This window comes from Rhamphochromis longiceps, linkage group LG15, assembly GCF_057381845.1.
Source record: "Rhamphochromis longiceps isolate RC_006_pf linkage group LG15, R_longiceps_female_GT1.1, whole genome shotgun sequence".
Lineage (NCBI taxonomy): Eukaryota > Metazoa > Chordata > Actinopteri > Cichliformes > Cichlidae > Rhamphochromis > Rhamphochromis longiceps.
The window spans coordinates 15,992,799-16,009,106 of record NC_140571.1 but is presented as its reverse complement, the minus strand read 5'-3'; the positions used below and the strand labels follow the sequence as shown (position 1 = coordinate 16,009,106).

Here is a 16,308-nt window from a genome sequence, read left to right as displayed (position 1 = left end):
CCAATAGGTCGAGTTCGATTCTTCAGCCTAATGATGGCCTCTGTCACTTGAATTGACACATTTTTGGGGCTCATATTGAGTAAAAAGCAAGTTCAGATGAAATAACACCTGGAATCAACTCCAGACCTTTTATCTACTTAATTGTCATGAATGAACAAGCAAATTAGTGTCATCTAGACATAAAACTAGATGCAGTTAATTGTCAAACTACTTATGAGCATATAAAACTGGACAATTATCCATAAAATGTGTCTAATACCTGAAAAAAAGCTAAAGCAATACTTTTGTTAAAGCCCTTGAATTAAAGCTGAAGGTCTGCACTTTATTCACATCTTGCTTGTTTGATTTAGCTTTCACTGTGGTGCTGTACAGAGGCAAAATTATAAGAATTCATTGTCATTGTCCAAATACTTATGGATCTGATTGTATATGCTATTGCAACTTTTTATTGTCAGGCCTTCAAATGATCTGCATTTGAGAAAAAGCAGAAATCTGTTATGTTTACTAAACTAAATATTTCTCACATGATATATGGTAAATGCACATCACTGTAGTTTGGATAGAAATAAGGTAAAAATCTGATTTGTTATAAAGGAAGATGTTAATGCTGATTTGCTATACTTAAAAGAAAAATTAGTAAATCAAGCTGTGGTTCATGTCCTTCAACACATAATCATTGTGTATAGTATACATAGTTCTATAGTATATATCCAGATTGCTTCTAGCTAAAAAAGTCTTTTAAACTCAGAGCCATCGACTTTTTGAAAACTTGCCTCTTTCATCTCTCTCAGGTGAAGGTTATTTAAAGAAAAAACCCCATGAAGCTTTAATTCTTCACTTTCTGTCCTTCCTCCAGTGACCTACAGTACTCATCGCTTCGGGAAGACTTATCTTTTCTGGCTCACAAAGGGCAAGATGACCTTCATGTTACAGTCAAGACAGCAAATTTCTCTTCGCTCATCTCATGTCATCAGCTGAAAATTCAGCTTAGTGCTGCTCAAGATACACCTCATTCAGACCTCTCCTCCCCCTTAGCTTTTACCAAAGCTTTTTCTTTTACCTGGCTACCGCTGAACTGAAAAATTACAGATTTTTCTGTCTTTCTGGGTTCACATCAAATGTCAGCGCAAAAAAGCCTGAAGCTCATACAGTTCTTAAGCTTGGTTGTATGCGACTTTTGTGAAGAAAGGCTACCAGGGATTAGACTGAGGCCTCACTAAAACTGAGGAATTATGCAAAATGCATTTTTACAAAGGATAAAGAGCACTGGAAAAATCAAGCCTGTAAAAGTGAGTGCACAGCTCACCTCTGAGAGTTGAGCCATGTAAAGAGACTTGTTGCACTGCAGAAGCTGAGCAGCCAGGTTACAGTCCTTTCTGTACATTTCCTGCAGAGGCACAAAATGGCCACAATCAAATGAAAGAACAGAGAATGAATATTAAAACTTTCGTTGCCAGCTAAATTTCTGGTCTCTTTTGGATCAATACTGCTTAAACTCTATTCTCCCAAACCTACTTTCCTTCTTCAGAAACACAAAACTTCTTATTTAACTGCTTATTTGAAGCACTAAACATGCTTGGGAAAAAAACTACAATTTGCAAACACATTTGTACTGGTGTAAATGTACAAATTATATGGATCTTGCGTATGGGGGGTACAAAATGACTCCGGAGCCCCTCCCCCCTTTGAAATTACAACATTAAATTGTGCACACGCATAACAAGACGTAGAAAATTTTGGTTTTAAGTCCTCAGTGACAATCGCCTAAAGACTAGTTTGTGACCTCCAGGTTGCAAAGGTGAAATGTTCATTAACCACAGCTGGTGAGTAGTTTAATTGTGAAATCAGTTTCTAAAGTTCCAGTCACAAAGGCCTAAAGAATGGCCAACTGGTGACCAGGAAAAATTTGTTTTGCTTGAAGTGACTAGCTGTTGCTGACCAGACCAGCAAACCAGAAATGCGAACCTTCATTTTTAAAGTCAAAGTTTTTTGTTTTTTTTTTATTTTGATTTTATTGATTAGCATTCAAATTCAAATCTCAGTGAAAACAGTGAAAAAAAAACACAAACAAACAGTGAAAACAGAACAAAAATCTACCATAAAGAAAGAAAGCATGAGACAAGGCTAATGAAAAGGTATTGGCTGAAGCATTTGCTTATTACGCCAACCCTTTTCACAAAATATCTTTTTGTATGCAGCTCCTGTACACAGGGCTTGAAGAAAATAATAAAACAAAGCAAAAACCAAACAAACAAAAAAAAAAAGAAAAAAAAAACTTTCCACCTTAGATAAGTAACTACATCAAAGCAAAAGAATCAAGAGGTTGTTTTTTTTCTCCTTTTTGCTCTTTTCATTCTTGATTTATATATTTTCTATTACTCTATTTTTAAACATGTTTTTAAACAAGGAAAATGAACTAAACCTTTTTAAATCACTGTCATAACTATTCCACGGGTTAACTCCTCTAACAGAAACACATCTCTGCTTTATATTTGTCCTTATCTTGTTTTTTTTTAAAGAAATCTGTTCCCCTTAAGTCATATTGACTCTCTCTGACTTTGAACAGCTTCTGAGTACTGGGGCAAAGCAAGTTATTTTGTGCTTTATACATTATCTGTGCCATTTTATATTCAACTAAATCATAAAATTTCAGGGTATTCAGATTAATAAACAAAATGTTAGTTGGTTCTATATAGTTTGATTGGTTTATAATTCTTATAGCTTTTTTTTGTAACTTGAAAATATGAAGAGTGTTCGTTTTATATGCATTACCCCATATCTCTAGACAATAAGTCATATATGGAAGCAACAGAGAACAATAAAGTGTGTATAATGATTTTTTGTTCAGGACATGCTTTGTTTTATAGAGAATAGCAATGGTTTTTGACATTTTTGTTTTCACGTGGTTTATATGAGACTTCCAACTCAGCTTATCATCAATTATCACTCCAAGAAATTTATTTTCGTACACTCTTTCAATTTCAATTCCATTAACCCTTATTTTAGATACATTTTTCACTTGTCTAGTGCCAAAAATAATCAATTTTGTTTTCTTTATATTTAATGATAACTTATTTACATCAAACCAGTTTTTTAATATATTTAACTCCTTTTCCGCTGTAGTCAGAAGCTGTTCTAAGTTTTTACCTGAGCAGTACAGAGTGGTATCATCAGCAAACAATACACATTTTAACAGTTTGGAAACACTAGATATGTCATTTATATATAATATAAATAATTTAGAGCCCAGCACAGAGTTCCATAGTGCTGCAGCCAAGATGTTTGAAAAGGTACAACTTTTACTTAAAAGGTGAATGTTCACCTTTTATGGTTTGCAGTTCATTTTTCAAGTCTTACTACTGCCTGGTATGTAATGAGCAAGTGTTTGCAAACAAGTCAGCATCTTCCATGCAACTACAGGCAACCATAGCAAAATGCTAGCAATCAAAGCCCTTGGTAGCCAAAGTTCAGTCCAAAGATCTTGGCCATGCTAAATTATAAAGCTTTTGAGTTTACATTTAAGGATATGTGGAAAATTCTGATCAATCGCCACAGCACAAGAAATTCTCACAACTCTAATGCACACTGTACACCACCTTATGGCAATAGGAAATCAGCATTGTTTGAAAGCATTATCGGATGATCACGTTTTCATTGTGCGTTCCACACATGTAATGTCAAATATTATTAGTGGATGTAATCTAACACCAACTAGAGGCCACAGGCTGTTGTAAAAAAACTAGCTTGTCAAGGGATTAATACTGTCACGACTGCAAGAAAAGTGTCAACTGCAGCAATAGCAGCACATCTCCGTGTCCCCAAAGGTGTTAGGGCCCTATCATCACTCCTTGTAGCTTTAATTTTGCATGTTAGTTTTTGGTAGTTTATCTGCCATTTGTTCCTGGAGACAAAGAAATCTTCATTATATAACATCACTGAACTTAGTCTTCAGCTCTTTATTGCTGTTTCTTTTATCCTTTAGTCAGTGCAAAGTTGCATCACCCACACTGCCATCTTATTTGCTGATATGCTAATATCTGCCGACAAGTTTATGCATTTACAGTAACACACCCAGTAACACACCAAACATTTTCTTCTTTATTATTTGTCAGACACAACACGTAGTTCTTGTCCCAGTTGTGCATAACTTATGTAGCCTAACAATGTCTCTGCTACAGAGAACATGGTAAAAAGTGTTGAGTTTCCGCAATGGGATACCTGAATGAATGAACCACTTCCTCTACAAATGCCATAATTCAAGAGGTAACTACCCCTAGTGACCAAATGTATAATAAAAACAAAATTTAAAAAACCCCAACAACTTTTAACTTATCCATTTATGTTCCCGCTGCCTATAAATCAAAGTTAGATCCTACCGGTCATATTTTTTTATATGTATAATGGAACAGTAAAATCATGAGTCCATTTTGAACTTTAATGCAACAAGGTCATCTTACTACTGAGCTTGCATGTCTTACTCACAAGTTTGTCCAATAATCTGAGAATTTGCAGCTCCTTTCTGGTGCTCCAGTTTGCATATCATAGTGTCACTGGGCAAGACTATGAAAACCCCAAACAGAATGTATGGAAGCGCCTATTTTCTATTTGCCTCAAACAATAACTTCATACTCATCGTCTGGCTCTGCAGAGTTGAATGCTGGGCACTGCTTTACTTACATTGTCTTCTTGAAGCTTCTCGATGGTGAGCTTTGCCTCCATCAGGTGGTTGTTGAGGACGATGATCTCTCTGCTCAGAGCACGCTTTTCATCATCGTGGTGCTGTGACTGATAATGACAGAGCAGGGATTTAAAGATTACTTTAAAGTACTTTCCTCTGTGTAATTCTTTCTTGTGTGTTTTTTAGGAATGAAATTTATAGAATTTATAGAATAGTTAGTCTGAAAGGTCTCTTATAAACAAACTTTCAAAATTGATTCTTGCATGTTTTTAATTCAAATATGAACCCGGTAAACATAAATAGAAAATTTTTGATAGATCTTTCTAATTTTCTTTTGAGATCTAGGTCGTCAGTACTGTTTATATTGGCAACTGTATATGTATATTTCACCTAACTCTTTTGGGTTTTGGTGCCCGTTGGAAGTGCTTTCTGTTCTGAGTGTTGCTGTTTTAATTCCCTTTTACTTTATCTTGTTTAGTTTTACTTTTCATGGTTGCCCTCTTGATTGTCTTCAGCTGTCTTTAGTTCCCCTTCTATTTCCACCTCACATGTATATATTCCCAGAGTGTTTCTTTGTCCTTTGTTGTGTTGTCCATGTAACTCAGTAGCTTTTCTTTGTGTTTCTGGATATTTTCATTTGGACTTTTTAGATTAAATGCTTGCTTTGGTTTCTACTTCTCTCCTGCGTCCTATTTTTGGGCTGTCACACCTAATCCATATTGCTTACAGCTGAATATGACAGCAGCCTATTACATACGTATTTCTTAGCTACTGTTGATGAATGGGAAACTTTAATGTCAGTAAACTGAGCTTCCATATAGTTAAATAATTTTTTATTGCATTTTTTTAAAAGCAAAGTTTCTGTTAGCTTCATCACCTGTCAGTAAAATGTATTTTGGCCAAGAGCTTTGGGTTTGTGGAAGCTGTAATTAAAATGCCTGAGCGTACAGTAGTTCCGCCTCTTTGAAAAGTTTAACAGACTCAAACTATATCACAGTGTTTATCAGTCTTGTAATTACGTTCTCTATAGTTGTGCAGGGCCAAGGGGTCAGATGGGTTTGCGGCACCTCAGGAGTAAACAAGCTTTACTATTACAGAGAGACTTACTCAGCACCTTTCTCACCCTTGTGGAGGGTGTACGTGAAATGAATCAATAACAGCTGATGAGAACACTTCAAAAAAAAAAGAAAAAAAGAGGCTACCAGCCTTTATTTTAAAAATCACCAATTTTCTTTACACAAAAAGCTGGGTGACCTTCAGCTCTTTATTACCTGTACTTGGTATCTCACATTGTCATCAAAATGATGGCGACAGCAATGATTATTATCTTGTGCTGTAACAAACCCATTCGACGAGCATTTTCAGCTGTCTATTCAACAGCGAAGACACCTGATGGTCATACAGTGTTCTCCGGCAGACTAGTTAATTGTATCTTTCCACCAGCAAAAAAAAAGCAATGTCTGACAAATGAAGTGAGGTGCAGAGCACTGAGGAACAATGGGTTTGCTATCACTCTGCTGTTGGAAGGAGGACAGCCAATTGTAATAAGCCATAATTAACGTCAGTGGTACCAACAGAAGGGCATTCATATTCAAACAAGCTCACCAAGTGCTCTGTATCATCTCTAAATCTCAAGGCTTTCCTACTTGCTTCTTTTCTGTCTACAAATACTGCAAATAGTTGACCGCAAACCTGAGAGCTTATTGTACAGCATGTACACAGGGTTTAAAACACACAGACACCTGTTAAGATACTCACATTTCTGTGGATCTTCTCCTCCAGATCCTGGTTGATCCTCTGCAGTGCTGAGTAGCTACTTTGTATTCTAAGTGACACAATAAACAACAGCGCTCACTTGCAGGTAATAGATTGAACATAAATAGTAGCAGCCGAAGACTTCTGCAACTGGAAATAAGCAGATTGGCAGGCTCAGCAGTGCACTGCACAATTCAAAGCTGAATAACACGTCATATGTCTCGTAATAGAGGGATTTTTCCCCCCACAAGGCATGGTAACATATATGGAAAGACTTTGGGCACCAGTAATAAATATTGAGCCGCAGCTCCACTATGGCTGACAGAGGACCCCAGCCTGAGGATGTCAACGTAATTAAAATGAAGGGGAAAAGGTGACGTTTTGATTATATTTTATAATTACACCTCTCGGGGTTTCTAAAAAGTACCTCAAATATAAAAATGCAACTCCTTTTTTCATTTTAATACTAGTAAATGCAAGGTTTATGTCATGAAACGAATTATTATTATCTTTGTTTTAAATCTGTCTAATCACCACCAAAGCAGATACTGTGATTAGTTTTGGGAATTGGTTTTGAGTCAGCGCCATAATTGCTTTTTGTTGTTTTTGTTTTTTACTGAGTGACATCAGCACCGTCACCGATCTGATGGTTCTTGGTGGAAATCTAAATGGACAGATGTACCGAGATGAGGTGCTCTAACCTGTACACTGCACAGAGTATCAGTAGTATATCCAGACACTTCGTTGGCCAGCATTTAGTCCCAGTATGGCTCCTGTTGAGGATGCCTGAGACATGCCGTGTTGACGTGATCATCAGAAACAGCTACAACCAATGACCACTGCACAACGGCAGCCTTCACCCATCCAGGAATTGGACAGCAATTCCTCAACAGCAGACTCAGACACTTGTGTGGCCTTTCACAGAGGAAACCATGCACTCTATCTTGTATATGCACATTCTAAAGTGTCAGACTATAAAATCTATGAAATCTATTTAAAACACAAACTGGTATTTGTTTTTGATACCACAAGTAAAAACTTGTGTAAACAGCAGGTGAAGATAACAGAAAAAATTACTTTCCAGGAGGTAATTTAAAATGATACAGTATTGTGAGTTACCCAGATAAGAAACACTGCACTGCAGCACTGCATAATTTGCTGATCTCTCAAACACTTGTGGTACAATTGACTTGTGCAATTAAATTCTTAGATCTTAATTGAAGGATGATCTCTAATATAATGACTTAAAGACCCCCTCAATACGTGCTTTACGATATTGAAAAGAGATTAATAATAGCTTCAGCCCGCTTTGGTTCTCACATAAAATCTAGAACGCTCGTGGTAGACATATAATCTTTATTATTTCACTATGTTTGAGTCTCCAGGTATTTTCTGCTAACATCACATTGGTATACCTTCTGTAGTGGATCATAAGGGGTTTCAGAAAATCACCTCATATGTCTACTCCTTAAACAGTGATGCAGTATTAAACATTTTTCCTTAGGCACATGAATGAAGTGCTATATTTAGAGCAGTCAAGATGAGACGAATCCTGCACATGCTTTAGATAAAACAAAAGCAGAATTCAGATTGTTTTTTAGTAGTTTTAGACAAGTGTAAAGAGGAATTTTGTCAATCTTTGTATTCAATCATTTTCAGCTTTTTACGTTAAAAGCCTTTTGTAGCTATTTCTGGAAATATCCTCACTTTCTTAGATTTTTGAGAAATTTATAGCACCATCTATACAGGTCATCTTGCCTGGAAGTCTTTCTGTCTCGTAGCCTCGTATTAGTACCCTCCCACTTCTCTTTCTCGTGATCTGCACTGTGTGCAGTCACTGGTCTTGGCCGGGTCCACACCAAACAATCCGGACCCCGTCTGATCCAAACAAATTTATTTTGGTCTCTTTTGACCAAAGAATGTGCTGCCAATATTCATCAGGCTTCTTTTCATGTTCTTTGGCAACGTATATTATTATCCTGGCGCCAAGTTGGAAACGGCGAAGCGCAAGTGGCACCATTTTCTGAGGGTGGCCACTGCACCTTCTGTTATTCATAGGGTGGCTCTTCCAATTACTCCTAACACCTGGTACAGCTGTGTTTCAGCATAGAAGTCTGATGCTGAACATAGGCTCATCCACCCATCCATATTTTTGTATAAGCAATCACCCTGAAGTGGAATTTTAAAGTAATATTGTAGACTTCTGACATGTAGTTTGATTGTTCATCATCATGTACAGTAAATGTCAAACCTCCAAGCAAAACACATTTGAGCTGAGCAGTACTTAAAGGCACACTGCAGTGTGCCATTCTTGGGCCCTGACTATTTCAATATGACTAATCTTCAAAAGTAACATTGTTTTGTGTAGCACTGTGTTACAGCACCAATGATGCGGCGTTAAATGCATCTGTCAAATGCTGACATAAGCTCAAAATGTTTAAGAACCCAAATTTCTCTTCTTGAAAGAGAAATAAAACTGAATTTGGAAAGGAAGCAGTGAGTTTGGTGACACTTTTCTGGAAAGGGTTTAATAATCTGCTGCCAGCGTCTAATTTGATCTCTTTATTTTGTTATTTTGTTATTTCCCTTTAGGTGACAGAATAACCATGCTCTGCTTAAAACTGATATATTATTTGTTTAGCATTCAGTTTATCATTGTGTCCGTGTCCTGTATTATGCTTTATATCAGGGGTGTCAAACATAAGGCCCGGGGGCCAGAATCGACCCGCCAAAGACAACAATCCAGCTCACTACATGTCTTTGGAAAATGTGGATGAGTGCATAGATTTTGGACTTCTAACTGTATTTTCACATTTTACAAGTTGTCCTACTGATAAAGACTTCCCCCACAGCAATTCACATACAACAGTGTAATAAAGTAATAATTACACAATTGAACAACAGAAAAAAAATCCCAGTTTTTTTACTACCTACTAGTCAGTTTCAATTTCAGTTTTTTACAATGTTTCCACAATAAAAAGAATAAATTAAAAAACAGGGAATTTTCTGGGAATTAATAACAACTTTCCTCTTTATTACTACAGGACAGTCTAGACCATGAGCATCCAGAGCTTCTTCTGAAATGTAATATTTATCTTTCACAGTTTAAACCCAAAGAGTCATGCTGATAGATGTCTTTAAATAAATAGAGCAGCATTTATTATCATGTAGTAAAACTAAGATGTGTTATAGAAATTATGCTTCTTTTTCTTGTATTGAGATTTTACAGGGATTAAACAGATTACAGTTCAACTTTCCTACACTGACAAAAAAGGGAGGCCAGCTTAAGATCAAAGTGGGCCACCGATGTAAAATGAGTTTGACATCCTTGATTTATACAGACTTATAAACAGTATTTGATTGAAGAATACATTTGTATATTATTATTATCATTCCTATTATTGTTCTGCAGAACAGAAACCTGTGCTAACCCTGTTTTAGTCAGGCCAGTTTAATGTCAACAGGCCTGCTCAATAAATAAAATTAAAAGTTTTATCTCAGACTTCATAAAAAGTCCACTAAAACAACTGCTACGTACTTCTTGTGTTGTTTGGGCTGTAATGGGCTTCTCCTACAGCTCCCTCAGTATATTTTATCTTTCCTCAGTTTTAAGCTTGTGTTCAGTGGACCAGAACTGCAGATACCCATGGGTAAGTGCTGAATGTGGAAAGTCCAGTGCAAGCACTATCCACCACAGAACATTTGTGAAAAAGATGGGATATAAAACATTTGCTGTTGCTGTTTACATTCCTGTGACAGAGCTGTGTTGTTATTGTCTTTTACTCTCTCTGCTCATGTTTGCTCTCACGAGTGGAGAAAAAAAGAGAATCTTAATTTTCTGAAACTGAGAAATGTTGACTGCAAACAGAGTCCACAAACAATTTGTGAAATCTTCTGTGCCACACTGCCACCATCTTCGCCCCCTGGGTGTTGTAAAGTTTGTACTGAGGGGCCTACCTGCGCAGCTTATCAGTAAACTTGTCCAACTCCTCCTGTGCTCTGCGCAGCTCCGTCTCCAGGTACTGCCGTGTGGAGTCAAATTCGCTCTGCAGTAGCTCCAGCTTGTGTGTTGTGTAGTTAAGTCTTTTCCGTAAGTCCTCCTTCTGCTCCAGCAATGAGCTACACACACACACACACACACACACACACACACACACACACACACACACACACACACACACACACACACACACACACACACACACACACACACACACACGGGTTCAGAGCACATGATGGAGGAAACAGGCTCCTAACTTGAGTGCATGCTTATCTAAGTAGTCTACAGATCTTTTTAATGCACCCCTGAATGGCTGTGCAGTTATGATGGGAGCATCATGAGAGGGTGATAAAAGTAGAAAACTTGTTTGCAAAAGTGCATGGTGCGAGCAAAACATGGGATCAAAACACAGATCTCTAATTAAGAATCCAGGCTGGGGTAAGTAAGGATACAGAGCTTTTAAGACTTTAGAGCATTAGTCAATCTTTTTCAGTATCAAAGCTTTGCAGCACATCACAGAAACCTCATCAGAAAGTAATACAGGCCCAATGGAGAAAAAAAGAGGTTTTAATCAGTGATGAAACATGAGACAATGAAATCTAATATGTCATGCGAATAGACCCCGAAGGCTCAGATTTACAAAACGACGATATTCCCCACATGTAATATGGGAAGACAGCACAATGATGAGTATTTTTAGAGTATGTGCATTACCTGGGCTTCAATCTAATAAAAGGGCAAGTGTGAGTGGGAAAGGAGGAAATGTCTGTTGCCTTGATGGATCTGAGTGTGCACGGTGGGGCTTAATGGACCTCATATTGACGGACAGATGGAGGAAGGAGGGTAATGACTCTATCTGAGACGGATAACAGATAGCAGATTGGATGGAGATGTGGTCACGACGTTCTTGTCACTTCCTCTCTTTGTCTCTTTTTCTCACTGTTTAACGAAATCATAGATTCAGGGAGTCGAGGGCTGAGGGACATCGAAAAAAAAGAACAGGGACAGGTTCCTTTGAGGGATTTTGTTTTTTCAGGAAACTAAAATGAGGTATCACCCAGTTTAATCTAATTAGCATGCATGATAATCTTTCTGCAATCGATAAGATGAAAAGTAGAACGGGTCAAACCAGACTTCATACAGAACCTCATTGGGTATAAATGAATATTTCTGCTCGATTATTTCTCAGTAGTTTTGTCCAAATGTCTCTTTTAATTTCCCCATTAAAGGCAAATTACAACACAGATGCACCAGATATGTGCAGGAGACATGGACACAGAGGACGACTTTGGTTCAAGTAGCTATGTTTGGTATATCCACACTAAGCTTAGAAAACAAAATTGAGCTGAACTAAAAAAGGTGACTCATGAGCACTATTATAGGCCACTATAGACCACTATTATTACACCTGTTATTATGGACCACTATTTGTGTACTGAAAAGTGTTTTTTATGGTTAAAGACCATTATTTGTGCATTAGTGTCATTTTTTTTAGAAGCTATCTCATTTCAAAGGGTTGAATGACCATATTGTGTTCCTATCCTCTGACCTAGATAGAAGTGTTACAACAGCTGTTCAGTTTAGGGGAATAAGGATAAGGATGCTAAATAAGAACCCAGACACACAGTACAGGGTGGGCCATTTATATGGATACACCGTAATAAAATGGGAACGGTTGGTGATATTAAAGTCCTGTTTGTGGCACATTAGTATATGTGAGGGGGCAAACTCCTCAAGATGGGTGGTGACCATGGTGGCCATTTAGAAGTCGGCCATCTTGGATACAACTTTTGTTTTTTCAATAGGAAGAGGGCCATGTGACACATCAAATTTATTGGTAATGTCACAAGAAAAACAATGGTGTGCTTGGTTTCAACGTAACTTTATTCTTTCACGAGTTATTTACAAGTTTCTCTTTGTTCACAGCCATTGACATGTCGAAGAGGTTAACACGTGAGGAGCGGATCAAAATTGTGTTGATATCTGGTCAACGCAGTAACCGGGTCATTGCAGCAGATTTCAATGCAAGACACCCTACAAGACCACCCATCTCCCAGGCTACAGTTAGCAAACTGCTTGCTAAGTTTCGTGAAACTGGTTCAGTGTTGGATTTGCCAAAGTGTGGACGCAAGAAAACTGTCACTAATGAAGAATGGTCTGACACTAACCCACATTGGATGGATCCCTCCAAGACTGTTGGACCAACAAAAGTGATGGTTTGGTGTGGTATATGGGGTACAATGATAGTGGGTCCATTCTTCATCAATGGAAACCTCAAGGCCACTGGATATTTGAAATTGCTACATGATGATGTGTTTCCCTCTTTATGCACTGAAGCTGGCACGTTCCCTGAGTTTTTCCAGCAAGATGGTGCACCACCACATTATGGGTGCCAGGTCCGAGCATTCTTAGATGAACAGTTTCCTGGAAAGTGGATTGGTCATCATGGGCTAGTTGAATGGCCCCCAAGGTCTCCCGATCTGACCCCCTTAGACTTTTATCTTTGGGGTCATCTGAAGGCAATTGTCTATGCTGTGAAGATACGAGATGTGCAGCACCTGAAACTACGGATACTGGACGCCTGTGCTGGCATTTCTCATGCGGTGTTGCTATCAGTGTGGGAAGAGTGGGAGAAGAGGGTTGCACTGACAATCCAACACAATGGGCAGCACATTGAACACATTTTATAACTGGTCAGAAACTTGTAAGTAACTCATGAAAGAATAAAATTACGCTGAAACCAAGCACACCATTGTTTTTGTTGTGACATTACCAATAAGTTTGATGTGTCACATGGCCCTCTTCCTATTGAAAAAACAAAAGTTGTATCCAAGACGGCCGACTACTAATGTGCCACAAACAGGACTTTAATATCACCAACCATTCCCATTTTATTACGGTGTATCCATATAAATGGCCCACCCTGTACTATAGACCAGTTGGTAACCCCTGGCAACTACAGGTCGCTAGAGAAAAATGTGTAATTCTTAGCCAGCTGTACCAAAAACCTCCTTGCATTTGCTTACAAAAGCTGCTCAAAGTTGCACTTTTTGAAATGTGTTGGTTGGAGCAGTAAGGCGGTGGTTTTATTTTGATGGGGAATGGTGTCTTTTTCTGGTTTGTGTATCATGTTTTTAGCTTCACTACCACTTGCCGAGTATTCGGAGGGTGTTTGCAGACAAGTCAGCATGTTACATGTGGTCAACACAGCAATCACAGCAAGGTTTGTGGAGCAGCGCTCTCTTTGGTGCAGCTTTCATCTGGTCAACACGCACTCAGCAACTGGCTGGAGAATATTAATTTTGCCCTAGTAACCAGAGGTTGCCAGGAGCTCAAGGCCTGTGTCAGTGAAGCATTGGTGGATTAAAACTGAATTCCACCACTGTCCAATGTTACAATAATAAAAGCTGAATACAGTTTACTGTCCTAAAGTCCAGTGTTTTGTCAACCCATCCACCCACCCCATCTTCTCCGCATGTAGACTTTGTGGCTCTATAAATATCACCTCACGTCTACCTTTTCTTGTCTTCTCTGCCACACATAAATGCAGCTAGATCCTTGCACAAACTCACAATGTTTTGTTTTTCTTAAAGAATAACAAAAAGATACATAATGCAGTGCTCATATTCTCTCAGGTTGATTCCTCTGTATTAGATATGGATTGCTTCTATTTTTAAACCAATTAAGTTTTATTTTATGAAAAACTGAGCATCTGAATTTTTCATTTCCACTTTTTTTTTTTTTTAGCAAAGCAACATAATATCTTATCAAATTTAGAACTTATTTTTTCTCATGTTAGGTAAGTTGTGCTTCTGTAAAAGTAGTTTACGTTCTCTTTTTAAGCCTTTTTTTATGCACTCAGATTGAGTATCCTGCCTCAAGCACAGCTCTAGTCTCCATTTACTCGACTGTAAATACAAAAATGCTAAATACTAAATAACTTCTAGCTTCAGTCTAACTTCAGACTGAAAGTGGGATAGTGTTTATGTTTTATGGAACTGTGTCAGTGAGTAGAGAAAACCTGCCCACAGAGTGATTCAATGAATGTCTCAAATGACTGAGTGACATTTGAGTGCCGCATTATCCAAGCAGCCCCCACCTCCTCGCCTCATGCCTCTCTGTGATTGGTTGGAATCATCAGGGGAAAACAGGTGTTTGTTGTTTGGTAGAGGATGAGTTAACGTGAAGTAGCTCCAGGGATGTTAAATCCCCCATTAGTCACCTCCCCGGTGAACAGGAGCTGAGTCAGACATAATGAGTGTTTTCATTCCAGCGAGATGAGATGACGAGGCAGCGTGACTTCTGGGCTTGGAGAGGCAGGATGAGGCTGCTTTAGCACCTCTGGATGGCGAGAGGAGACACCTCGTGGGCGGATGAACGGACAAACAGATAAAAAACGAGGATGGATGGAAAGATGGCGTCTGAGACGTTCACTCTTACCTCTTTTTCGGATGTTTGCCGCCATTTCGGGGGACTTTTAAGGCGGTTTTGCCAATGTATATCTTTTTCATGGTTTGTCTGTGTTCCTTCCCTCTCATGTGTTTAAAGGGCTTGACCACAGGGAGACAGCATTTATGTTAGTTTTCCAAAGGAGACCAGCTAAGTCTGGAATTAGTGAGTGATCTATCTGTGTTGACCCTGCCAAACAAAGCAAACAGACAGGATGGCAACTTTTAGTAAGGACAAGTCAAGCAGGACAAAACTGATGTTAAGATCCATGGACAGATTCTGTTGGTCATATTCATATGAAAGAACCCATATTATTTTTTAAAGGGCCTGTAGTTGTATGTAGGGGATCTGCTACTAAAAATAACAAATAAAATAAATGCTTTTCTCATAATTTTTCTCACATGCTGCACCTCTTCTCACCTTCTGTCTGAAATGCTCTTTAGCTCCAGTCTATTTAAGGCCTCTCCCCCTGAAAACCCGAATTTGCTATGATCCAACTCTCATTCTACATAAAATCCCTTTTGAGCACAGAGCACACATAGCAACGTTTGCAACTTACCCCTCCGGATATTGCATCAAACTGAAAATAATTCACTGGGTCTTCAGATGCCGTGAAGATTCATGCGCTTACTCTTAGTACCCGACACCAGAACATTTGGTGTGCTTTGCTCATGGCTGAGATATTTTGGAGAATATGTGCCAAAACTAGCCACTCTTATACCACTGTTATGTAGATGAGTAACAGAAAGTCTGGAAAAGTCTGGACTACAAATGAGGCATAAGAAGGACTTCAATAGCTTTTCTTTGTGGGTGAGAATTACTCTATTTGGTGTTGACTTTGTCTTTGTCTTTTTAACTGTGCAAACCCCTGTGTAGAAGACTAAATGACATGGAAATCCCATTAAGCATAATGTGGACAGTTTAATGGCAAATATCCCACGAGTTTTGTCCCGTTTCCTTAAATTCAAGGCACTAAATTCAAAGTAAAGACCATTTTTGTCTTACTTCTTCCACTGACGGTGCACAACGTTTCCTGCAAAGAAACAGCGGAAGCGAAAATGAGAAGTAAAACTGTCTGAGACATCAGCTGTAAATGTCAAGCTTTGGACTCAGTCCTTCAGACATAAAGAGCAAGGGATTCCTTTCAGCTTTCTAGCAAAGTTCAGCTACCATATGAGGGGAATCCATTAAAGGAGAGGGAATATATACGCTCACGGTTTGAACACTCATTAACTCAAATATCCAATCAATCACATGGCAGCAGATTATTGTAGTTACGCATGTAGATACAGTCAAGATGACCTGCTGATGTTCAAATTGAGCATCAGAATGAGGACGAAAGGTAATTTAAGGGCCTGAACATGAGATAGTTGTTGTCGTGGCAGGGTTTTCTGAGTCATCAACCCAATATCACAGCAAAGCATGT

General features: G+C 38.4%; 1 protein-coding gene across 1 annotated transcript in view; it reads right to left on the bottom strand.

Moving 5' to 3' along the window:
• LOC146652447 (brain-enriched guanylate kinase-associated protein) overlaps positions 1–16,308 on the bottom strand; it is a 39,783-nt gene that overhangs the window by 6,595 nt on the left and 16,880 nt on the right. The window contains exons 3-6 of the mRNA XM_085381517.1: positions 10,391–10,552; positions 6,437–6,503; positions 4,678–4,785; positions 1,307–1,387 (exon numbers count right to left, since the gene is read on the bottom strand). Coding sequence (XP_085237643.1) covers positions 1,307–1,387; positions 4,678–4,785; positions 6,437–6,503; positions 10,391–10,552 — 418 coding nt within the window. The remainder of the gene's footprint in view (positions 1–1,306; positions 1,388–4,677; positions 4,786–6,436; positions 6,504–10,390; positions 10,553–16,308) is intronic.